We start from the raw sequence: 26,499 nt of genomic DNA, 5'->3' as shown, positions 1-26,499 counted from the left end.
ACCCGCACAAGCCATCTGTACACTTGATGCAAAAAGCTATCAACCCAGCTAAACAGAACACAATTGATGAGGAACAAGGTAAAATTAAAGAAGGCAACGTTCCTCATCAAGCTCCGTTGCATCAAGACATCAACGACCATCAGAAAGGTGAATAAAATGACTTTATTATATAGTACAGTTTATTTCTTTAATTATAATACCATAGAAAATTTATTATACATAAAATAAGGTATATTTTGTGTAGTTTTAAGGCTTAGAAAATTTGAAAATTGTGTTTTATGGCGACCTGGGAACGGATTATTCTCATTTTAATGGTTTCCTATGTGAAATAATTTTTTGGGATACACCCTTTTTGCCTTACACACCCTATCTGGGAACCAATTATGTTCGTAAGCCAAGGTATCACTGTATTTATTTTTTTGTCAGCGGGTGAAGTCGCTGGTGTGACGGGTAACCAGCCAACGTGTTGCCGAGACCACAAAATAATTAAACGTAGCTACAAGCTATTTGGCTTTTCAAGATGACATCACATTTGAGATTTAATTACATCTGAATCATATCAGCCGTAATCATTTTGATAGCAGATTAGCGACGTCAAGCTTCACGGTCTTGCTTTTGTTTTTCCTGCACCTCCTTTTTCCTCATTAGGAGTTTATCAAATGGAACAAACATTTCATGACATTGACTACGTTTTGGCGTTGACTGTGAGGAAGCTAGTCCCAATTAATTAGAGCGGCTACTTTAGCTAGCATATTTCACTTGTCGCTACGTGTTTGAGCCATGAAAATATCTCATTTTTAAAACTTCCAGGGGCTGGATTATATCTCACAGAGTCATTGTTGGACATTCCAGACAGCGACAAAAGGTGCTAATTAGGAGCTATCTCACTAGCTAGCTGGCTTACAGGGATCCTTTTAGCTGGTAGATAAAGTACTTTGTAAACTACCTAGGAAGGACTATGAGAGATTGAAAATTGGTCAGTTTTGGTCTACAGTCAAGCGAGGTGGCTAAATCAATGCTACGTGGACTTTGGGAGTTCTGAGTGGGTTCAGTAGATGGGTTGGATAACATCTCCAAAGTCCGGTCTGCGGGCCAAATGGGGCCCATGGTCAATGTTCATCTGGCCCGCAGCCTAGCGCCATATAATCAATAACGTCTGTCCGGCATATAGATTAAATACATTGGGCTAGCGGATTTAGCTATGTGTGCTAAGTGCTGCCACCTAGAGGCTCCGTTAGCAACAGCTAATTGATAATAATAATAATAATATCATTTATAAGCACTTTTCAAAACTCTCACGGTCACTTAACAGTCACCGGATACGTTTTTCTGTGGGTGAGCAGCGGCAGCCATACGCGCCAGCGTTAACTCAACCCCGAAGTAACTGTGACAGAAAGCTAGATAGATAATAGATAGCTAGCTAGGCCGTCACTCAACCCGGAAGTAACTCAGGTAGAAAGCTAGCTAGCTAATAGAGAGCTAATTCGATAACTAAGTAACTCGGATAGAAAGCTAGCTAGCTAATAGAAAGCTAACAGATAGCTAGCTAGGCCATCACTCAACCCGGAAGTAACTCAGATAGAAAGCTCGCTAGCTAATAGACAGCTAAGAGTTATTGACTGAATGAGCCCCCCTCCCCCAATTTTATAAAATGGCGGATTTCTTTTCGGCTTAATTTTCTAAAATGGCGACAATCAACAAATGAACAATTAGATCTGTTCAACTGTTACAAAAACATAAATTAGTGTTAAAAAAGTGATGTTAAGTGAGATTTTGATATCCACGTTTCTCAAATAGAATAGTAAGACAAATAGAAAGCTAGCTAGCAAGCCAATAGATAGCTAATAGCGATCCAACTAGATAGCTAGTCAGCCAGCCAGCCAGATAGCTATTGTGCGGTATTATAATAATAATAATAATAATACATACATACTCTCATGGTCACTTCCTAGTCACAGGATAAGTTTTTTCTGTGGGTGAGTAGTGGCAGCCACATGCGCCAGCGTTCACTCAACCCAGAAGTAACTCAAGTCGGTAGAAAGCTAGCTAACGAGCTAGCTAGTTGATAGCCAATAGATAGCTAATAGACAGCTACATAGCTAGTAGATAGCCAGCTAGGTAGCTAACTAGCTATCTAGTTGATAGCCAATAGACAGCTAATAGATAGCCAGCTAGGTAGCTAGCTAGATAACCAGCTAAATAGCCAGGTAGCTACAGTAGTGTTGACAATAGGTTTGGACACCCATGTGTTCGATAGTCCAGTCCATTTAATTTTTGGTTTGCGACCAACAGGTGGCACTGTAGGGCCCCGCCTGCAGGTGCACAGATCTTTTTTAATCAGTGGTAGTTGAAAGAACTCCCGGCACAACCAGTCAGTGTTTGTTTCACCCTGTCAGGTTTGTTTGATCTTGTCATGGTTTTGTTTGCTACTTTGGACCTTTCTGTTCTGATGACTTTGTTTTTGGATATTTTCATTCCTGCTGACTTTTTGATACAATTTGTCAAATAAACCCTGCTCCTCCCTTTTACTTGCTTTTTTGGGGTCCATCACCACCAAAACCTTGCAAATCTTGACGCCGTCTGCTAGTATGAACTGTTTGTAGTACACTACAGCAATAGGACAAAATGAACTTGGGCTGTTTATTTGTTAAGAAGCGATTGCTGCTTGGCGAGGCCGAAAAAGACAGACGGCCATCGAAGCATCACAACCTTTTGGCCTGCTCTTATTTCACACCACCACAACAAAATAAATCCATCTGCTAAAGTGACTCAGTGATGAATTACCGCTGCTAAAAAAAATCCAATAAAATGGATTAGTCCTATACAAGTCCCCCGATCAGCTGTTTGTGTGCAAACGAGATCGATAGCGCGTCGGCGACCCCGCCGAGACCTCCGCGTTCCAAGTGGACGCCGGCGACGCGTCGCTTGCACGAGCTGTCGCCGCTAGCGTGAAAGCGGCGGTGATGAAATGACAGCTCTCTAAATTGCGCTAGCCGGCTTTTGTTATCCTGATTGAAAAACTTGACAGGCGGGTGAGAGCCTACAATTTCTTCTTTGGGGGGCAGACTTATTTTTTTAGAGGTACAGTAATACCTCGGTTTACGAACCCCTTGGCTTACGAACTTTTCGGTTTACGAACGTTACATTTATGAAAATTTTACCTTGGCATACAAACTATTTTTCGGGATACACACGGAGCGCCACAATGAGTGATGTGTCGTTGGCGAACGAGCCCTTTCTTCTAACAACAAAATGGCAGCCGACTGTTTTTGTCCTCTATTCCCCGCCCCCAGTCTTCTGTTAAAGCCACGTGATTGGTCAAGAACGCAGCAGTGAGGGGAGGTGGTTTAAAAAAATTAAACAGACAGGCAGACGACAGAGAGAGAGGAAATGGAAAGGAAACAGTGACATTTGGACTTGTCTCAACTTTGATAGTGCAAAAGCAGAGTGTAGACTGCAAGGTTAAAATATCCCATCAACCCGCACAAGCCATCTCTACACTTGATGCAAAAAGCTATCTACCCAGCTAAACGGAACACAATTGATGAGGAACAAGGTAAAATTAAAGAAGGCAACGTTCCTCATCAAGCTCCGTTCCATCAAGCCATCAATGACCATCACAAAGGTAAATAAAACGACTTTATTATACAGTACAGTTTGTCTTTATTTATAATACCATAGCACATTTATTATACATGAAAATAAGGTATATTTTGTATAGTTTTAAGGCTTAGAAAATTCCAAAGTAGAAAATTATGTTTTATGGGGACCTGGGAACGGATTATTCTCATTTTAATGGTTTCCTATGGGAAATATTTTTTTGGGATACACACTTTTTGCCTTACACACTCTGTCTGGGAACCAATTAAGTTCGTAAGCCAAGGTATCACTGTACTTTTGAAAAGTAATGTACAGATAATTCCACTGCCCTCGTTACACTCAGATTTATGAAAAAAATAAATGTCAGATTCTTATTGGCTGTCGAGTGGCCTTGTTGTTAATTTACTTCCTCTGTTATTTTGGGATGGTTGTAATTATTTATTTATTTATTATTTATTATTATTAAATTACAGTAAAGTCTCGTTATATCGATATCGGTTCTATCGATAGTACCGCTTATTACGATAGTATTTCTATGTACGCAAGGTGAAAATTACATGCGCGCAGGGTCGGATATATCGATAGTCCTGGTTATATCGATATTTTTTCGGACTCCCGAGAATATCGATATAACGAGACTTTACTGTATTATTATTATTTATTTATTTAATTACAAAAAAAATGTGGAGTCGCGGTAAGCTTTCCTGCCGCCATGTTTTAACGGAGTCAAGTCAATTTGCCGGCTGTCTTGTAAGGCCGCTCCATCAAATCAAAACATAGCACTCAACCTTCAGCGGTGATCTGCATGCCAACCACTTTGCGGCCAAATAGAAAATGTATAATGCGCCGTTGTCGGCGGCCGAGCTCATGAATAAAAACGTTCGCGCTGGCGAGCGTTTTTAGGCTACTCATAAACAGGCTAATGGAATCCACTCAGGTTAGAACCCGTATTTACATATCTTATCTGATATTCTTTCCTTTGAGTTGATTTATCAAATATACTTGTGAGCAGGTCTGTTTGTATTGTTCAGTCACGATTTAAAAAAAAAAAAAACAAGCAGACATCGATAACTTTGATTAGAATAGGGAATGTTTTGGTTTTCAACCAAATTGGCTTTTGAACACGTTTCTGGAACAGATTATGGTCGAAAACTGTGGTTGGACTGTGGCCCAAAGGAGAAATCGCTTAGCAGTGAAAGGAAATACCACGTTTTTCTCAAGGTGGAGCCCAAAGGTGGCAATAAATACTGTAGAATGAAAACAGCAGGGGCCCCGAAATTGAACCCTGTGGATCACCGTATGACAGTGGAGCAAAGTATCGCCTGCCAAATAGAATCCAAACCCCTCCAGAGAGCTAAACCAAACAGATTCCCATGAACCAACGTGTTGAATGCTGCTGCCATTATTATTATTATTATTATTATTATTATTATTATTATTATCATCTAGCTATCTATTTGCTGTCTATTAGCTATCTAACTAATTGGCTGGCTATCTAGCTAGCTATGTATTAGCTATCTATCTAGTTAGCTATCTAGCTGACTATCTATTTGCTAGCTATTAACTACCTAGCTTTCTATCTATTTGAGTTATTCCGGGTTGAGTGAACAAGGCGCCTGTGGCTGCCGCTGCTCACACACAGAAAAAAAGTTATCCTGTGACTGTTAAGTGACCTTGAGAGTTTTGAAAGTTCATTGATAAATGAAATGGATTATTATTATTATTATTATCATCACACAGAGAGACCTCAATTTACGAACTTAATTGGTTCCCAGACAGAGTGTGTAAGGCGAAAAGTGTGTATCTAAAAAAAAAATTCCCATAGAAAACCATTAAAATGGGAATAATCCGTTCCTGGGTTTCCATAAAATATACTTTTCAACTAAATAAGCCTTAAAACTTCACACAACATACCTTATTCTATGTATAATAAATGTGCTATTGTATTGTAATGAAAGAAATACACTGCATTGTATCATAAAGTCACTTTATTTGCATTTGTGATGGTCATTGATGGCTTGATGGAATGGTGTTGGAGGTCGAAGGTCAAAAGGAATTGGTGTTTGGAAAGAGAGGCACATTACATGAAGACTGTAATTAAAGAAATAAACTGTGCTGTAAAATAAAGTTTTATTTACCTTTTTGATGGTCGTTGATGGCTTATGGAAGGAGAGTGTGCATTCAATGAGAGTGGGTGTGGAAAGTAGCGCCGGCTGGAGTGCTGTTCGGTCGTGTGCTTCCGCCGAAGATCACGCCGCCAGATCCGAAGGTCGTGTGCTTGATGGACCAGCCGTGGTGGGTGTGTAATATGAAAATAGTGCTTATTATAAGTTTTAATTTTCATGAATTTGACGTTCGTAATATGAAAAGTTCGTAAGTTGAGGTTTCACTGTATTTTCAATTCCCGAATAAATTCGTGAATGGAAGTGAATGAGTTCAAGACTCCTAAACAGGCCAAAATCCAGACGTCGAAAATGTGTGTTTGTGTAAGCGTACCTTAAACGTGACCCGCCGGAGGAGTCGGCACGTCTGAGCGCCGCGTGGCGTAAACACGGCTCGGCAGGGGAGAGACGACGTCTGGTAAGATAACAGGCTGATAACGGGCTGATAACGGCGGATAGCCATAACTCCATCATGGCCGCCTCCGACGTGGAGCATGTGCGGAATCCAAGTGTGTGTGTGTGTGTGTGTGTGTGTGTGTGTGTGTGTGTGTGTGTGTGTGTGTGTGTGTGTGTGTGTGTGTGTGTGTGTGTGTGTGTGTGTGTGTGATGGGGGGTCCTTACGCTCATTTGTACCTGCCAGTTGGAGGGGAAGGCAACGGGTTTTGACCTCAATCAGCCAGAACGCGCCACTCAAATGTAACGTTCTTTTCTTAAAGGACAACCGACGCCATTTTTTGTTTCATAACTGACATCAGAAAAACGTTTTATAGCATCTAAAATACCCAAAACACGCAGGCTGATATTTGTAGTCAAATGCAAAACACCAATAAAAATGAGTTAAAGGACAACCAATGCCTTTTTTTACGTTTTAAGACGTGCACTGAATATTCAGGAAGTCTTGGTTTTGACTTGGTGACAATTTCGTACGTAACGTCACTGAAGGAACGCCCCTGACCGAGAAAATGACACACAATGCATCTTGGGTACTTTGTTTGGTCTGGAAAATATAAATAACGCGATGGTGAATTATATGTTGCACCAAGACTACTATTTGATACTAGTTGACACAAATTCCCAGCAGACAAATCAGCCCATTTCCAACAGAGCTTGGGCGCCATCTTGTGTATTTTCCGGGACGCTACATTGGAGTCCAGATGCCTCAAAATGATCCGGAATAACTTCTTTAATCGATTGCAAACATGTATGCTTTCCTCTTCAGAACTATTTGAATCATATTCATAACTGGATGAGTAACAAGAAAGCATCTTCTCCGAATCTGAAGCCATTGTTTTGATTCTGGAGCAAGGCAAGACGTCTTGGCGTGACATCACGAACAAGGGGGCGGGACCTTCTGAAACTCACCATTTCCGAGGTCATTTTGAAGTAGTTTTGGGACACTTTAAGTCATTTTTATTGGTGTTTTGCATTTGACTAAAAATATCAGTCAATACATTATTATAATTATTATTATTCTGTTTAAATTGTGTTATTACAGTGTTATTAGAATGTTATTACTATGTATTAATAAAATACAGTACTTTCCAGGACTGTTTTGTCTATTAAAACATTAATTACCTTTTTTGTTAGTGTTTTTGGGCAGTAGAGAGCATCATTTGTTACTGAGTGTAAGTAAGTAGCGAGGCTTCCGTGGCGATAAAAGCGGACCGTTAGCCACGATTCAATCAATCCAGCCCATTGATTCAGTGACAATATCTCCCCACCGCACCCCCCGTCCTGCTCGTTTATGGGGCTTATTTTAGCACTTAACTTTTTGGGCCAAAGAGCGCACCTGTAAAAATCGTCCGGCCATGACTTTACACGAAAGGAAAAACACCCACGCTGGCTTTTTAATCGGCTACGGTTAAAATTAACGCCGCGCGACGATGTATTGCGGCCGTTCTGCTGTCCGCTGATATGCTGTAGTTTGATGCAGGGGGGGGTGAGGTGGGCGTGATGACCCCTGACCTCATTATTACGTCTATTTAGAGTTTCTTTATTTAAGGATATTTCACTTGTGGCATAAAATGTGACATTGTCTGTAGTTTTCTTTTTTTTGGGGGGGGGTGTAAAATACAGGGATACCTTGACTTACAAACTTAATTGGTTCCCAGACAGAGTGTGTAAGGCGAAAAGTGTGTATCCCAAAAATTAATTTCCCATAGGAAACCAATAAAATGACAATAATCCGTTCCCAGGTCCTCATAATTTTCTACTTTCTAATTTTCTAAGCCTTAAAACTACACAAAATATACCTTATGTTATGTATATTAAATGTGCTATGGTATTATAATTACATAAATAAACTCTACTGTATAATAAAGTCGTTTTATTTACCTTTGTGATGGTCGTTGGTAGCTTGATGGAATGGAGTGGCCGGTTTCATCAGCATTAAACACTTGATGAGGAACGTAGCCTTCTTCTTTCACCATCTTGAGGAATGATCCCTTGGAGGTGCTTTCTCTGTGATTGATGGGATATTTTTAACCTTACAGTCTACACTCTGCCTTTGGACTAACAAAGTTGAAACTGTCTCACTGCCGTCTGCCTGTCTCTTTAATGTTTAACCCCTCCCCCACCTCTTACTGCTGCGTTCTTGACCAATCACGTGGCTTTAACCGAAAACTGGGGGCGGGGAATAGAGGACATAAACAGTCGGCTGCCATTTTCTTCTTCGGAGAATGGGCTCGTTCGCCAACGACACATCACTCATTGTGGCGCGCCGTGTGTATCCTGAAAAATAGTTCGTATGCCAAGGTAAAATGTTCCTAAATGTAATGTTCGTAAACAGAAAAGTTCGTAAGCCAAGGGGTTCGTAAACCGAGGTATCACTGTACATTATATATTTATATATATTAATTATATATAGTATTTATATACAGTATGTCTTTTTTACCTATTTATTTTTTGATTTGAAGTTGTGTAAATGTCACTTTTGTGCAGCTGCATCTCACTTGGCGGTTAAAGGAGCGGTGGTCACCATGACAGCGTCCATGGCCGGCCTCCTCCTGCTGAGACTCCTCCTCCTCCTCATCCTCCCGATGGCGGCGATGGCGCATCCCAACGCTTCGTCTGCGACCGTGTCGCTTTTCCAACCGCTCACTCAGCCCGAATGCTCCAAGAAAGAACATCCCAAAGTATCCATCCAAGGTTAGATGCCTGTTTTTCGCCATCCTTCGCCAACAAGATGTGAGCACAAATTTTTGTTGGTTTTGAGCGCCCCCCCCCAAAATAAATAAATAAATGCATACATCCCTCCATACATACATCCATACATACATACATACATCCCTCCATACATACATACATACATACATACATACATACATACATACATACAACCCTACATACATACATACATACATACATACATACATACAACCCTACATACATACATACATACATACATATATACATCCCTCCATACATACATATATACATACATCCCTACATCCCTCCATACATACATACATACATACATACCTACATCCCTCCATACATACATACATACATACATACATACATCCCTCCATACATACATACATACATCCCTTCATACATACATGCATACATCCCTACATCCCTCCATACATACATACATAGATCCCTACATCCCTCCATACATACATACATACATACATACATACATACATACATACATACATACATACATACATACATACATACATCCCTCCATACATACATGCATACATCCCTACATCCCTCCATACATACATACATACATACATACATACATACATACATACATACATACATACCGTATTCATTCGAGTATAACGCGCAAAATTTTCCTATTGTTGATGACCACTTATCTAGCTACGCTTCATTTCTTCGCCTCGCCCACACTGAAACGTGAGTTAAAGGACAACCGACACCATTTTTTTTGTTCTCTAACTGACATCAGAAAAATGTTTTATAGAATCTAAAATACCCAAAACACGTAGGCTGATATTGTAGTCAAATGCAAAACACCAATAAAAATGACTTAAAGTGTCCCAAAACTGCCACAAAATGAACTCGGATCTGGGCAGATTTAGAAAGTCCCGCCCCTTTGTTCGTGACGTCACGCCAGGACATCTTGCCGGACTCCAGAATCAAAACAATGAAAACAATTACCAATATCCACAGTTTCAATTCAGTGTTTACATTGTGAATAAATGATTTTTATCACAATGTTACGTCTGAGTCAAGAAAAAGTGAAACATTTTGTACCGATTTTAAATTGAAAATTTGGGGTGCGCGTTATACACGTGTGCGCGTTATACTTGAATAAATACGGTACATATATACATACATATATAAATACATAAACACATACATACACCATTGAGCACCATTTCCGTATTTGTTTGAGTTTTTCTTCTCTTGCAGAGGGTGCCGATAAAGCACTGGTCAGACCTCTAGAGGTCAATGTTTTTTGTATTTTTTTTTTTCCCCTTCCACGAGGATGAAAAAGAAAGAAGGTCGCGTTCACATTTCACATCACCTTTTGGCAGAGAAGCAATCCGTTGATTCACCGCTCGCGTCGTCACGCTTCGCTTTTCCCACCAAATCACGGCAAACTCCTGCGGGAGCTAAATAAATAAATAAATAAAAACCATGCCGGCATATTTATTTGGCCTTTTTTTTTTTTTTTTCATTTTCGCGTAGTCTCGCCCGCCGCTTGAAAAAGCGAAAGAGGGGGTGACGAGCGAGGAAATAAGAGTAGCGTAGGGTTAGCCGACGACAACAACACGCTACAACGCGGTCTTCTTCCGTCTTCGGTTTTCATTACCGAGGCGGTTTTAATTGGAGCTGCCGCGCTAACGTTTGCTAGCCATCAATCATCGAGTCGTGGAAAAAGCCGCGGCGGGACCGGCGAGTTGGAAGTTGAAAAGGTGAGGCGAGCAAAGACGAGTTAAAGCGGCTTTCCACCGGATTGAAAAAGAATAACTTGCTGATACCCGCCCTTGACAAGTCCCTCTTCGACAGTTAGCAAGCTAACGCTGCCCTTCAATCAAAGTCAACTTTTCATCTCCGTTCGTGTTTTAACGCCATTTTTTCCCCTTCTCTCATATCCGAGTAAGAAAGCGTTGACACAAAGATTTCTTTTTATTTCTCCAGCCGCTTTGAATTATCCCAAAGTCTTTTAAGCTAGCAGGTCAGGAGTGGAAATCAATCCCTAATAAATCCTGGCTTCCGTTGCGATTTTGCTAATTAGCATGCTAACGCTAATGTGAGAAGAAAAGACAAATGTTTGTAATGTTAGCGCTCCTTAGCGACGCGACTTAAACGTTTGGAGATGATTTGTTTTATAGAGTACCGAATAGGGTCTCTAAAAATAATTGTTTGGCTGAATGAACCCCGATAAAAACTTTATTTTTTGCCCGCGCTTTACAAAACATGGCGGCAAAATAAAAACAAGAAATAATGATTGGGACCCGGCAGATAAACGCTTAGCGAAGGTGGCTTTCCGCCGGATTGAAAAAGAATAACTTGTTGATACCCACCCTTGACAACTCCCTCATCGACAGTTAGCGACGGCGCGCAAGCTAACGCTGCCTTTCAATCAAAGTGAACTTTTCATCTCCGTTCATGTTTTAACGCCATTTTTTTTCCCTTCTTCTCTCATATCCGAGTAAGAAAGCGTCGACACAAATATTTCTTTTTATTTCTCAGCCGCTTTGAATTATCCCAAAATCTTTTAAGCTAGCAGGTCAGGAGTGTAAATCAATCCCTAATAAATCCTGGCTTCCGTTGCGATTTTGCTAATTAGCATGCTAACGCTAATGTGAGAAGAAAAGACAAATGTTTGGAATGTTAGCGCTCCTTAGCGACGCGACTTAAACGTTTGGAGATGATTTGTTTTATAGAGCTACGAATAGGGTCTCTAAAAATAATTGTTGGACTGAATGAACACCGATAAAAACTTTATTTTTTGTCCACGCTTTACAAAACATGGCGGCAAAATAAAAACACCAAATAATGATTGGGACCCGGCAGATAAACGCTTAGCGAAGGCGGCTTTCCGCCGGATTGAAAAAGAATAACTTGTTGATACCCACCCTTGACAACTCCCTCATCGACAGTTAGCGACGGCGCGCAAGCTAACGCTGCCTTTCAATCAAAGTGAACTTTTCATCTCCGTTCATGTTTTAACGCCATTTTTTTCCCTTCTTCTCTCATATCCGAGTAAGAAAGCGTCGACACAAAGATTTCTTTTTATTTCTCAGCCGGTTTGAATTATCCCAAAGTCTTTTAAGCTAGCAGGTCAGGAGTGGAAATCAATCCCTAATAAATCCTGGCTTCCGTTGCGATTTTGCCAATTAGCATGCTAACGCTAATGTGAGAAGAAAAGACAAATGTTTGGAATGTTAGCGCTCCTTAGCAACGCGACTTAAACGTTTGGAGATGATTTGTTTTATAGAGTACCGAATAGGGTCTCTAAAAATAATTGTTGGGCTGAACGAACACCGATAAAAACTTTATTTTTTGTCCGCGCTTTACAAAACATGGCGGCAAAATAAAAACACCAAATAATGATTGGGACCCGGCAGATAAACGCTTAGCGAAGGCGGCTTTCCGCCGGATTGAAAAAGAATAACTTGTTGATACCCACCCTTGACAACTCCCTCATCGACAGTTAGCGACGGCGCGCAAGCTAACGCTGCCTTTCAATCAAAGTGAACTTTTCATCTCCGTTCATGTTTTAACGCCATTTTTTTCCCTTCTTCTCTCATATCCGAGTAAGAAAGCGTCGACACAAAGATTTCTTTTTATTTCTCAGCCGGTTTGAATTATCCCAAAGTCTTTTAAGCTAGCAGGTCAGGAGTGGAAATCAATCCCTAATAAATCCTGGCTTCCGTTGCGATTTTGCCAATTAGCATGCTAACGCTAATGTGAGAAGAAAAGACAAATGTTTGGAATGTTAGCGCTCCTTAGCAACGCGACTTAAACGTTTGGAGATGATTTGTTTTATAGAGTACCGAATAGGGTCTCTAAAAATAATTGTTGGGCTGAACGAACACCGATAAAAACTTTATTTTTTGTCCGCGCTTTACAAAACATGGCGGCAAAATAAAAACACCAAATAATGATTGGGATCCGGCAGATAAACGGTGAGCGAAGGCGGTAATGCGGCGGGTGGGGTAAGTGGGAGGGTTTACCGTCCCAGCTGTGCGCCGCTTATGAGGGGATTGAACAGGCGGCGGGTATAAAAAAAAAAGCTTGTAAGCGGGAGGATAAACGCCAATCATCCTCACCGTAGGAATTCACACCAGACGGATTTACTCTCTGTTAACGGAGAACATGAAAGGGGGGAGATGGCGGTAAGGGGGGGAGGCCCAGTAATGCTTCCTGATTGGAGTTTAAATACTGTACACAGTCATTATTTTAGCTAGCTGCTTTTGTTTGTTTAATGCTACGCGATGCTAATTTCTCTGATGTGAAAATGAGCGACACCTTTTACTATTCTCCCTTTCAGGCTAAATATTTTAGATTGGATAGTAATAATAATAATACATTTCATTTATAAGTGCCTTTCAAAACTCTCAAGGTCACTTTACAGTCACAGGATAAGTTTTCTGTGGGTGAGCAGTGGCAGCCACACGCGCCAGCGTTCACTCAACCCGGAAGTAAATAGATAGAAACCTAGCTAGCCAGCTAGTAGACAGCTAATAGGATAGCCAACAGATAGCTAGCTCGATAGGTAGCCACCTATATAGCTCTATAGCTAATAGCTAGCTAGATAGTTAGTTAGCTAATACACTGAATGTCACTATTAAACACACAGATAGAAAGCTAGCTAGCCAGCTAATAGATAGCTGCTAGATATCTAGCTAGATAGATAGCCACTTAGATAGCTATATAGCTAATAGATTGTTCGCTAGATAGTTAGCTAATACATTGAATGCCATTATTAAATACACAGATAGCTAATAGCTAGCCAACAGATAGCCAGCCAACAGATAGCTAGTTAGCTAATACACTGAATGTAACTAAATAACATAATAATAATAATAATAAAAATAAGAATATTAGCCTTTATTAGTCTAGCAGTGGCGAAATTTACATTTCACAGCCGTAAAATGATGAAAGGAAGAAGTACAAAAACAAAATACTGAAGCACTCAGCTCTTTTTAGGCTATTCTTTCTCATTTGAGCTGTCATGCTTAGCTAGGCTATGCTAGGCTACGCTTATGCTACTTTGTCTCCCCTTCAGCGCTAGGTCCGTGGATGTCAACGTTCTCCTGGGCTAGCGTGCGGGATTTCTCTCAGCTAACGCTTGACCTAGCGAGGAATGAACTCATTGTTGGCGCCAGGTGTGAGATATACACACACTGACACACATTTATACAAATACACAAATGTACTCACATACTCCCCCCCCCCCCTAACGTACTTGCAGGAACTTCCTGTTCAGACTTGACCTCAGCAACATGTCTTTGATCCAGGTAAGACCATCTTCTTTCTCCTTGCCGTAGAATTAGCACGTTACGACTGTGTTGTTGTTGATCTTGTCATTTTGTTTTGAAAGTCATCATAAAAAAAATAGGTGTTGATGTCATTAGTCTAGTGGGCTAGCTTGTTTATTTCTTTTTCATTGTCAAATGAATATCATATGGTGTCATATGGTGTTCACAATAAAAGCCCAAGGAGCAATCGCAAAATATGCCGCTAGCACACGATAACTTTCACAATAAAAGTTCCAGAGTAACATTTTATGAATAATAATTTTGCATGCTGTTTGGTTTGTGTAGCTTTTACTTTTTTAAAAGTGACTGAGAGGTCAGATGTCAGTCAGATATTTTTAGAAACAATTTCCTGCTTGGTAGCGAGACAAAGATGGCGGTGCGAGAACCACATTATTACTTTTGTGTGTGTGTGTGTGCGTGTGTGTGTGTGTGTGTGTGTGTGTGTGTGTGTGTGTGTGTGTGTGTGTGTGTGTGTGTGTTTGCGTGCGTGTGCGTGTGTGTGTATGTGAGTGTGATAAACAACGCATTTGCATTCCAGAACAATTCAATGTGGTTGGGGACTTTTACTTTGAAAATCCATCCTATACAATCTAAATGTTTTCTAGCTGCCCTTGGACTTTTATTGTGAAACCCAAAAGCAACCACTCAATATTCATATGACACACACGGAGGACTTTCACAATAAAATTCAACCGCTTATTAGCTTATAATTTTTTCCGGTTTTGTTCTTTCTTGTTTAAGTGCCGATAAAGTGCTGGCCATGGCCTCTGACAATGTTTTTTGCCCTTCCACAAGGGGGCAGCATTTCTATTTTTTCCATGTTTGTGGTTTGTTCCGGCTTCAACTAAACCAATATGTATTTTGTACAGCCGCCCCCATTTCAAGCTCATATAACTCCAGACCCATATAATTTAGGAATTAACTCTATTTTTCTGATGAAAGAAGATAGTCTAAAGTTTCTTACATTGCATTGAATGATTATGTAGTCCTACAACCCAATATTTTGTGGGTCCTGGAATTTGAGCGATAATGACAAAAACCCTGGCACTGGAGTGGACACATATTTGTACATTTCTGACATTGAATGAGTTAAATAAAAGTCCGACCATCAAACATTGCCCGAACTGCTTGTTATTCGTAGCGGTTCAAGTCAATTTACTCTATTGACCTAAAACTGTTCAAACGAGACACTTTTATTTTGAAACTCTGCAGCTGCAAGCCTTGGAGTGGACCCCAAAGTGTTTGGCTGTTTTATTTTGATATTTTTCTATTTCCTCTTGATAGCAATTTTGAATATTATGAACAGACTTGGTAATATGGAGCCATCCAGAAGAGGATACGTAGCTTTGCTCCCACACAGACTTTCCTCGGGTGGCCCACGCTGTCATTTTTTTTTCTTTGCTTCCTTCTGTTTTTTTTTTCCTCCTTTCTGAGCTGTCGCGTGGGCCGCCGTCGCATTTAGTACCGGGTCTGATGCCTGATCGGCGCCCACTTGTGTTGTCCCACCTGTGCCTGCTGAAGTTGGGGGTGGGAGGTCTATGTAATGTGTTTGTATGACTAGTCTTGTGAGGACCACTAACATTTTATACCATACGTAGTGAGGACATTTTTGACAAGTGAGGACCTTTTGGCCGGTCCTCACAAGTTTTTCATTCTAAAGGCTTCTAGAGGGTCTATATAGACATCTGTTAAAGTTTCAGAGAGGTCCTCACAAATTCACCCAAAATGATTTTTTTTGTGTGTATTTTCATTTCACTTGGATACACACACTTTTTACTCACTGTGTGTGTTTATGTGTGTGTCTGTGTGTGTGGTTAATGAGAGGAAAAAGTTCATACCACAAAAAGTAAAATGATATTTTAACCAAATTCACCACAGGGGTGAGGACTTTGAATGTACCCATTCAGAGTCCTCACTTCTGCTGTTATTTCAGTTTTAAGTCCACTTTTTATTTCTTTGTTTTTAAAGAAGTTGAAGTGGGAAATGGGGTGACATTTAGTGTTCAAATGTAACACTAGTTCTTCTCTAAACGTATCAGCAACGGTGGTCCTCACTCCTTATCTGGAGTTATCCGGACCTCACAAAACCGATGAAAATAAGAATGTGTGTGTGTGTGCATGTGTTTGTATGACTAGTTTTGAGAGCACCACTAACATTTTATACCATACATAGTGAGGACATTTTTGACAAGTGAGGACCGTTTGGCCGGTCCTCGCAAGTTTGTCATTTTAAAGGCTTCTAGAGGGTCTATATACGCATCTCTTAAAGTTTCAGGGAGGTCCTTACAAATTCACCCAAAATGATTCGTTTTTAAAAAAGTTGAAGTGGGAAATGGGATGACATTTAGTGTTCAAATGTAACACTAGTTCTTCTCTAAACGTATCAGCAACGGTGGTCCTCATTCCTTATCTGGAGTTATCTGGACCTCACAGAAACATTGAAACAGGAATGTGTGTGTGTTGTGTGTGTTTGTATGACTAGTCTTGTGAGGACCACTAACATTTTATACCATACGTAGTGAGGACATTTTTTATTACCAAAAATTACCAAAAAGGAAGGAAACCTACCCTGGCTAGAACTGATTTTGAAACCTTATTTTGCCTACAAAAGAAAACAAGTTCATGTTAGGAAAGTATTATCGACAGTCAATGCGTAAAGTAAAGAGAAGACTGCTAGAATGTAAAATATTTGTTTTTTTTTTATCATTTGTTTTATTTTTGTATTTTTTATTTTGTAAAGCGAACTCGCCCGCGCTTGCTTTTCAAGTATCTGCAATCTGCCGTGCTTGTTTGTGGCATGTGTTAGAGTGAGCATCTGTCAGATAATCCCGGCGCGGATAATAAAAAGTACAAATGAAAAAAGGGAAGCTGGAATGTCAACACGGTGGCGATTTCGTATCTGGAGCTCATCTTGTTTGACATAGCTAGCTTGCGCAGGAACAGTAACCAACACACCCAATCCCTTCATGATGGTTGGCTTGATAGCTTGACGTGTTTGTGGTGTTTTGCGTTTGTTTTTCTCACAACCAGATTGTGTAGCTTGAAATTTTTAACTCTGGAATGACCCTGAATCGACCTTGAATCTAGTCCTCTAGTCCCTTTTTAACTCATTCACTGTCATTCACAAATTTATTCGAGAATTGAAAACGACTGTGTTGTTGTTGATCTTGTCATTTTATTTTGAAAGTCAGCATCAAAAAATAGATGTTCATGTGCCCACTCCATTAGTGGAGTGGGCTCGCTTGTTTATTTCAAATGAATGTCATATGGTGTCCTTCACAATAAAAGCACAAGGAGCAATCGCAAAATATGCCGCTCGCACACGATAACTTTCACAATAAAAGTCCAGAGTAACATTGTATTTATAATAATTTTATGTTATGTTTGGTCTGTGTAGCTTTCACTTTTTTAAAGTGACTGAGAGGTCAAATGTCAGTCAGATATTTTTTAGAATTTCCTGCTTGGTAGCGAGACAAAGATGGCGGTGCGAGGATGACATTATTACTTTCTGGATGCAGTTATTTCGGTCAATATTCACTATGACACACATGGAGGACTTTCACAATAAAATCCAACCGCGTATTAGCTCATTCACTGCCATTTACAAATGTATTCGGGAATTGAAAATATGACAGAGCGCCATTCCCGAATTTGTTCGGGTTTTAGTTTTTCATGCTTGGGTGCTGATAAAGTGCTGGCCATGGCCTCTGGCAATGTTTTTTTTTTCTTTTCCAAAAGGGGGCAACATTTACATGTTAGCGCTTTGTTCCAACTTCAGCTGTTGTTTTTCTGATGTCAGTTAGGAAGCAAAAAAATGGTGTCGGTTGTCCTTTAAACCTGTGCTAAGATAAGACAGGGATGTTGAATTATTACACCGCCCCCCCACCCCCTTTATTTTTGTCATCCATCCAACTCCTGACTGGTGATATTTACATCATGCGCGAAAAAAGTGTCACTTGGCGCGTCAAATCAAATGTCGCCGGCTGACCTTTTCAGATGGTGGCGCTCGTCAGTGGACCAAAAATGGGGAAAAGTCACATTGAATGGTATTATCGTTGTCATTATGATTATTCACATCTAAAAATGTCACGAACAAGGGGGCGGGACCTTCTGAAACTCGCCATTTCCGGTGTCATTTTGAAGTACAGTGAGACCTCAACTTACGAACTTAATTGGTTCCCAGACAGAGTGTGTAAGGCGAAAAGTGTGTATCTCGGAAAAAAAATTCCCATAGGAAACCATTAAAATGGGAATAATCCGTTCCCGGGGTTCCATAAAATATACTTTTCAACTAAATAAGCCTAAAAAACTACACACAACATACCTTATTCTATGTATAATAAATGTGCTATTGTATTGTAATGAAAGAAATACACTGCATTGTATCATAAAGTCACTTTATTTACATTTGTGATGGTCATTTATTGCTTGATGGAATGACGTTGGAGGTCAAAGGGAATTGCTGTTTAGAAAGAAAGGCGCATTACAAATGAGGACTGTAATTAAAGAAATAAACTGTGTTGTAAAATAAAGTTTTATTTACCTTTTTGATGGTCGTTGATGGCTTATGGAAGGAGAGTCACCTTCCATAAGGACTGTTGGTAACTTAACCTCTGGTGCTGTTCGGTCGTGCGCTTCCGCCGAAGATCACTCCGCCAGCCGTGGTGGGTGTGCATTATGAAAATAGTGCTTATTATAAGGTTTAATTTTCATAAATTTGACGTTTGTAAGACGAAAAGTTTGTAAGATAAGGTGTTTGTAAGTTGAGTGGATCCTCTGAGTGGATGTCATGAGCCGGTTTTGTACCCGGTGAAGTATCTGGTAGTTGTACAATACGATACAGTACAACGCTCCCACAGTTCAGGCAAAGGCGGAGGTGGAGTGGGAAAGAGGGGAGAGGACCCCCCCCGTCGAGCTAGACATTGAGTGGGAGGCGGCGAAGCGCGCCGTCTCACGCTGGGATCCTCTCCTCACCTTAGCGATACTACTTCCTGTCATCAGGCGGGGGCGGGGGGCGCCGCTTCCCTGCCGGGGGAAGTAGAAAGACACTTTTCCGTGCCGTTTCTTCTCCTTCACGATTGCTGCTTATGGATTTTTAAAAGTGTCTTTAGTAGATATTTGCTGAAGGTTGATGACGTTCATGTAGGTATATATGGTGCAGTGATTCCTTGGCTTACAAACTTAATTGGTTCCCAGAGAGAGTGTGTAAGGTGAAAAGTGTGTATCCCAAAAATTAATTTCCCATGGCAAACCATTAAAATGAGAATAATCCGTTCCCAGGTCCCCATAAAACATAATTTTCTACTATATAAGCCTTAAAACTACACAAAATATACGTTATTTTACGTATAATAAATGTGCTATGGTACTATGATTAAAGAAATAAACTGTACTGTATAATAAAGTCATTTTATTGACCTTTGTGATGGTCGTTGATGGCTTGATGGAATGGAGTGACCGGTTTCATCAGCATTAAACACTTGATGAGGAACGTAGCCTTCTTCTTTCACCATCTTGAGGAATGATCCCTTGGAGGTGCTTTCTCTGCGATAATTTTACCTAGTTCGTATAAAATGTTAGTGGTCCTCACAAGACTAGCCATACAAACACACACACACACACACACACACACAGTGGAATGCCTGTGCCATGAATCACTGCTTGGGGCATTGCCATTTTTTCAACCTCGTCTCCAAGGATCCCTGTCGGCTTAACCCGCTGACCTTGACCACAAATACCCCCAAAAAGAGCCCCACCCCTTCAAAACACACACATATACACACACATACACACACACACACACACAGCCCATCTCTGTTGAGATTGTCCTCGTTGCGCTGGAACAAAGCCTACACCCCTCCCCCCCCCTCCCTCGTTATTTCAAGCCAAAACCTGAATGAGTGCAATCAGCAATGCAATCTGGGAAATGAGCGATCGTACCGCAGGTTTTGTTGCACAAGGAATACAACGACCCGTGTCAAATCTAATAAAAGACATTTTTGTTTTTGTTGTTTTTAGCTTCACTCACACACCCGAATAAAACTGGTTAAGCCTTGTATCAAAATTTAAAAAGTCAATTGCAATTGCTGTTGGCACATAAGTAGGCCAGAAGAGCTCATCAGCTGTTTTATTTTGACACATTATTTTATTTTGTGCTATGAGAGCGCAACATTTAGCATACATTTTACATTTACAGTCAAACCTGGGTTTTTGAACGTCTCCCTTATCGACCAATTTGGTTTTTCACCAAAAATTTCTGTTTTTTTCATGCCTCGGTTTACAACCGAAAATGGGTTCTCGACAAAACTGAGCGCACCTGAAAGCACCACTCGACTCCCCACCGCTTCCTTATAGGTTGATGACATTGATTATAATGGAAATGCAAGACTATTATTATTAGCTATCTATTTGCTAGCTATTAGCTATCTATTCGCTAGCTACCTAGCTTACTATCTATTTGAGTTTCTTCCGGGTTGAGTGAACGCTGGCGCATGTGGCTGCCGCTGCTCACCCACAGAAAAACTGATCCTGTGACTGTAAAGTGACCTTGAGAGTTTTGAAAGGGGATAGAAATGAAATGTATTATGATTATGGTTATTATGATTACTACTTGGCTGGCGCTCTAGCTGGCTACCCAGCTGGCTACCTGGCTAGCTACCTAGCTAGCTATCATTTTGCTATCTGGCTGGCTCACTAGCTACCTGGCTGGCTATCCATTAGTTATACGGCTATCTAGCTACCTAGCTGGCTTTCTATCTATTAGGTATCTAGCTATTAGCTAGCTAGCTTTCTATCTATTTGAGTTACTTCGGGGTTGAGTGAACGCTGGCGCGTGAGGCTGCCGCTGCTCACCCACAGAAAAACGGATCCTGTGACTGTAAAGTGACTTTGAGAGTTTTGACAGGCGCTTACAAAGGAAATGTATTATTATTATTATTATTATTATTATTATTATAATTATTACTACTACTTGGCTGGCTATCTGGCTAGCTACCTAGCTGGTTATCAATTAGCTATCTGGCTGGCTCACTAGCTATCTGGCTGGCTATCTATTAGTTATGCGGCTATTTAGCTACCTAGCTGGCTGTCTATCTATTAGCTATCTAGCTATTAGCTAGCTTTCTATCTATTTGAGTTACTTCGGGGTTGAGTGAACGCTGGTGCGTGCAGTAAGAAAAATATAGATACATAAAAATCTATCTCTACTTTTTGATATTTTGACCGTGAAATCAACAGTGTGGTGCAGGTGAGCAGCGTAGCGTATCGTAGCGTATTGTGTGTATTCGGCCACTCCAGCGTTCGCACGTGAATATTAAAGAGCGTGATTTCCTGCCGGCCGCACAATAAGACTTATAATGGAGCGTGCGCTGTCCTCGCCGTGCCACATTCCGCACAATTACAGGCACTCTGCGCGCCCGCCACCGCATTTTACATTTATTTGCCACTTCTTCCCCCGTCACATTTTGATTGCGCACGCCCCTGAGCCCGAGACGTGTGTTGGAGTTCATTTCCATCCATTAGGCAGGGCAACAAGCTAACCTGACAGCGGATTCTTCCCATTTCTCGCCATGAAACAACTCACATAATTTGCATAAAGCTCACTTGGTGGCAGGGATGGGGGGGCAAACCAAGCTAATCAACCCGGAAGTAACTCAAATAGATAGAAAGCTAGCTAGCTATCTAGTAGATAGCTAATAGATAGCTAATAGATAGATAGTCAGCCAACTAGACCACTAATAGATAACTAACAGATAGCTAATAGATAGTTAGGTAAGTAGCTTGATAGCTAGCTCGAGTGTTATAATTAATGATGTAACCGGAACCCTAACTATGAATTGTTTTTAAAGGACGCCGCACACCGATAAGGACGACGTTAACGGTCGTTCCCAATTGCTAGCTGTCACGACAATTCAGTTCTTCGTCACGAGTCGTGATCAATATCGATCATTACCCGTCAATATCAATCAGGATGAGTCATTCCTGTATTTACCGGTCATTTTCAGTCACTTAACAGTCATCATTAGTCACCGCGAATCATTAGCAATTAGCGCAAGTCGCTAGCAAACAGTGAATGTACGATGTAAACACATGCTAGCAGTCATTATTCGCTTGTTTGTAATCTGGTTACTCACTTGGTTAGTTAGTATGAGACTTAGACCACATGTGGCGCCGCAAAACGAGAAGGGCGACGTTAGCGGTCGTTCCCAATTGCTAGCTGTCACGACAATTCAGTGCTTCGTCATGAGTTGTGATCAATATCGATCATTACCCGTCAATATCAATCATGATGAGTCATTCCTGTATTTACCGGTCATTTTCAGTCACTTTATAGTCATCATTAGTCACCGCGAATCATTAGCAATTAGCGCAAGTCGCTAGCAAACAGTGAATGTACGATGTAAACACATGCTAGCAGTCATTATTCGCTTGTTTGTAATCTGGTTACTCACTTGGTTAGTTAGTATGAGACTTAGACCACATGTGGCGCCGCAAAACGGGAAGGGCGACGTTAGCGGTCGTTCCCAATTGCTAGCTGTCACGACAATTCAGTGCTTCGTCACGAGTCGTGATCAATATCGATCATTACCCGTCAATATCAATCAGGATGAGTCATTCTTGTCATTACCGGTCATTTTCAGTCACTTTATAGTCATCATTAGTCACCGCGAATCATTAGCAATTAGCGCAAGTCGCTAGCAAACAGTGAATGTATGATGTAAACACATGCTAGCAGTCATTATTCGCTTGTTTGTAATCTGGTTACTCACTTGGTTAGTTAGTTTGACGGCTAATTTTCCTTTTGGTTGGTTGTTTGAATAGTTGTTGGCTAATTGGTTGACAGGTTGGCTAGTTAGCGTGGCATTTTATTTGTTGGATGAATTACAACACAGTGGTTTGTGATCGTTAGAGTTAAATTGGTAGCTTGGCTATAGGTAGTTTGGTTGCTAGCTCCACGTATTAGCATCTTACTCACTTTTTTTGGTTATTAGATTGTTTTGTTTAGGGTTTTTTTGGTTAGTTAGCGGTTTTATTAGTTGCTTTTTGGGCTCATTGGCTATATACAGATAGTCAATCCTTTATTTGGGTGGTCATTACTTAGTTTGTCAATTAGTTTGTTCGTCATGTCATTTGTCAACAGATTGTTTGTTTGCTAGTTTGTTCATAGGGAGTCATTACCAGTTAGCGCAAATCGCTAGCAAACAGTGAATGTACAATGTAAACATGTGTCATTATTGGCTAGTTTGTAAACTCACTTGGTTAGTTAGTTTGACGATTAGTCAGTCAGTTAAAGAACATTTTTGGCGCCGATTCAGATAGAGGAAAATGAATTTAATGAAAAATGACACGTGCTTGTGTGAATTTGTTTTATTGTTTTTGTGCTATACAAAGCTAGAATTGAAATGTTCACATTTAGCCATTGTATTTGGTCAAGTATGGTATGTGTGTGCTTGTCGCAGCGTGGTAATGAACGGCTCAAAGAATGGAATAAGTCATTATAACGCCGACTAATTAGTGCTTGATGTTCTGGGATTATGGATCCCAGTCGGAGAAGAAAAAAAAAACAAAATGGTCGCCAGATTAAAGTGCTAGCTAGCGTTGTGTCACCTGGCAAGTCTCTTAAGATCCAATTAAAAGTGTGTGTAAGTGCCATGAAAAAAACAATGTGTGAAAACAAATCAAGTCAAAAGAACATTTTCCCAGCTGATTCCCCCCCGCCCTGTAACACCCCCCCCCCCCCCCGCCCCCCTTATCACCGTAGCAACCCCATAACACCATCTTGCTCAATGTTTGGGACCATGTGGTGCATCAACACATCTGCTTCATTTTAATTAAGACCGTTTTTTTTTTTACAAAATAATTTCCCCAGGTTGCTCTTTTGCAATAAAAGCAACAGACACAGACTTTACAACAGCTTCTATATTTTATATTTTTCTATTTTCTTCTTTTCATAACTTTGCTGCTGTAAATCGGGAATTTCTCCATTGTAAGATGATTAAAGATGTTTTTATTATTATTTATCTAAATTCCTGGCTATAGAATCAGAAGCAAGATGGCGTCTGCCAGAAAAGGCGGGAAAACGTCCATTTTGAAAACCAATTATTTAATAATAATAATAATAATAATAATACATTTGATTTCTAAGGCCTTTCAAAACTCTCAAGGTCACTTTACAGTCACAGGATAAGTTTTTCTGCGGTTGAGCAGCGGCAGACACACGCGCCAGCGCTCACTCAACCCGGAAGTAACTCAAATAGATAGAAAGCTAGCTAGCTATCATGTAGATAGCTGATAGCTAATAGATAGATAGTCAGCCAACTAGACCACTAATAGATAGCTAATAGATAGCTAGGTAAGTAGCTTGATAGCTAGCTCGAGTGTCATAATTAATGATGTAACAGGAACCCTAACCATGAATTGTTTTCAAAGTTTGCTCGCTTGTCAATGGATGGTAGCAATGGTGGACTTAGCATACCGTGACTGGGACGCTAAGTCACACAAACGCACACCTCCTCTGTGTTTTTCGATGATCTCCTTCTTCTTCTCGACTGTAATTTTCTTTTGTGTCCTCTTCTGCCAAACACCAGCCTGTGGTTGGTGTTTTTTTCGGTCCCATGATAGCAAAAGTACTTCACTCGATAACAAACCACATCTGCACTCAAAGGAAGGAGGTAAATAAAACTAGTCCGCCAGCCAACGTGGTGCTCCGCGTGGTTTGGTTATTTTTCCGAAAACTAGTTCGCACGCCAAGACCACAGTCTCGTGAATCCAATGTTCGCAAGGCGAAAAGCTCGTAAGCTAATGTGTTCGTAAGCCGAGGCATCACTGTACGTATGACTCACAATCAAAATTGAAGCTTTCCAGCACCACTAAAGGGCTGACATGTTTTTTTTTTTTAGGGTAAAACATTGCGATAAACATTCCTCCACGTGTAATCCGTCATCAAGCAACGACTGGAAAAGTGATTGTCATGCTAGCGCTAATGCTAATCTATCTTCCTGCTCAATCAAGTTTCCTGTGTTGTTCCTGCCTGATTGGATAAGATTGACATACGAATGCAAATGTTCATCAGTTGGCGTCGCCGTGAGCGACCAATTGTGCTGTCTGACGTGTCGTCGCCATCTCTCTTCTGGTTTCCTAGGCGACGGAATGGGCACCCGACGACGAGACCAGGAGGTCCTGTCAGAGCAAAGGCAAGACGGAGGTAGGTTGAAAACTTGCTGTCACCGTTTGAAGAAGGGGGCAACCCTAATCTTGGCTCGAAACCCCAAAGCTTTCTTGAAACCAATTTATTATGTTTTTTTTGTGGTTTTACTTCAAAGACCCACACTTGAAACAAGGATGGTTGATGTTAACACAGCAATAGGCTAATTTTATAAATAATAATAATAAAAATACATTTCATTTATAAGTGCCTTTCAAAACTCTCAAGGTCACTTTTCAGTCACAAGATAAGTTTTTTTGTGGGTGTATCGTTCACAAAACCCAGAAGTAACCCAAATAGATAGAAAGCTAGCTAGCTAATAGATAGCTAATAGATACCTAGCTCGCCACCTATACAGCCAGCTAGCCAGCTAGATAGCTAGCTTGACAGCTAGCTAAGTAATAGATAGCCAGCTAAACAGCTAGCTAAGTAATAGATAGACAGCTATATAAATAATAGATAGCCAGCTAGATAACTAGCTAGCCAGCCAGATAGCTAATAGATACCAAAAAGATAGAAAATAGATAGCCAGCTTGGAAAGTATATCGAGGTAGCTTCCTAATATTAGCCCGTCTTATTTGGACTCATTTTGTAAATGATAGCAAGCTCATTGGCATGCGCACGCTAGACAGCCAGCTAGACAGCTAACTAACCAGCTAGACAGCCAGCTAGATAGCTAGATGAGCCAGCTATACAGCTAGCTAGCCAGCTATATAGCTACCTAGCAAGCTAGACATCTAGCTAAGTAACAGATAGCCAGCTAGACATCTAGCTAAGTAATAGATGGCCAGCTAGACAGCTATATAAGTAATTGATAGCCAGCTAGATAGCTAGCTAGCGAGCTGTACAGCTATATAAGTAATAGATATCCGACTAGACAGCTATATAAGTAATTGATAGCCAGCTAGATAGCTGGCTAGCCAGCCAGATAGCTAATAGATAGCAAAAAGATAGAACATAGATAGCCAGGTAGGTAGCTAGCTCGATATACTTTCCAAGCTCGCCGCAACAAATATTAGCCCGTCTGATTTGGACTCATTTTGTAAGCGATTGCAAGCTCATTG

The 26,499-nt window shown here is 40.7% G+C and overlaps 1 protein-coding gene across 4 annotated transcripts in view; it reads left to right on the top strand.

The window, feature by feature from the left end:
• sema5ba (sema domain, seven thrombospondin repeats (type 1 and type 1-like), transmembrane domain (TM) and short cytoplasmic domain, (semaphorin) 5Ba) overlaps nucleotides 1-26,499 on the top strand; it is a 105,699-nt gene that overhangs the window by 20,725 nt on the left and 58,475 nt on the right. For 3 of the 4 annotated variants that reach the window (XM_089003133.1, XM_089003134.1, XM_089003135.1), the window contains 4 exons: nucleotides 8,703-8,909; nucleotides 13,981-14,080; nucleotides 14,167-14,212; nucleotides 25,373-25,435. In XM_089003133.1, the coding sequence (XP_088859259.1) occupies nucleotides 8,741-8,909; nucleotides 13,981-14,080; nucleotides 14,167-14,212; nucleotides 25,373-25,435 (378 nt within the window). In that variant the 5' untranslated portion in view covers nucleotides 8,703-8,740. Of the gene's footprint in view, nucleotides 1-8,702; nucleotides 8,949-13,980; nucleotides 14,081-14,166; nucleotides 14,213-25,372; nucleotides 25,436-26,499 lie in introns of those variants that run through there. The other variant, XM_089003136.1, reaches the window with a different exon arrangement.

The sequence above is a fragment of the Hippocampus bargibanti genome, linkage group LG08 (genome assembly GCF_051943395.1).
Source record: "Hippocampus bargibanti isolate YZ-2025 linkage group LG08, ASM5194339v1, whole genome shotgun sequence".
NCBI lineage: Eukaryota > Metazoa > Chordata > Actinopteri > Syngnathiformes > Syngnathidae > Hippocampus > Hippocampus bargibanti.
This window is presented reverse-complemented; position numbering and strand designations above follow the sequence as displayed.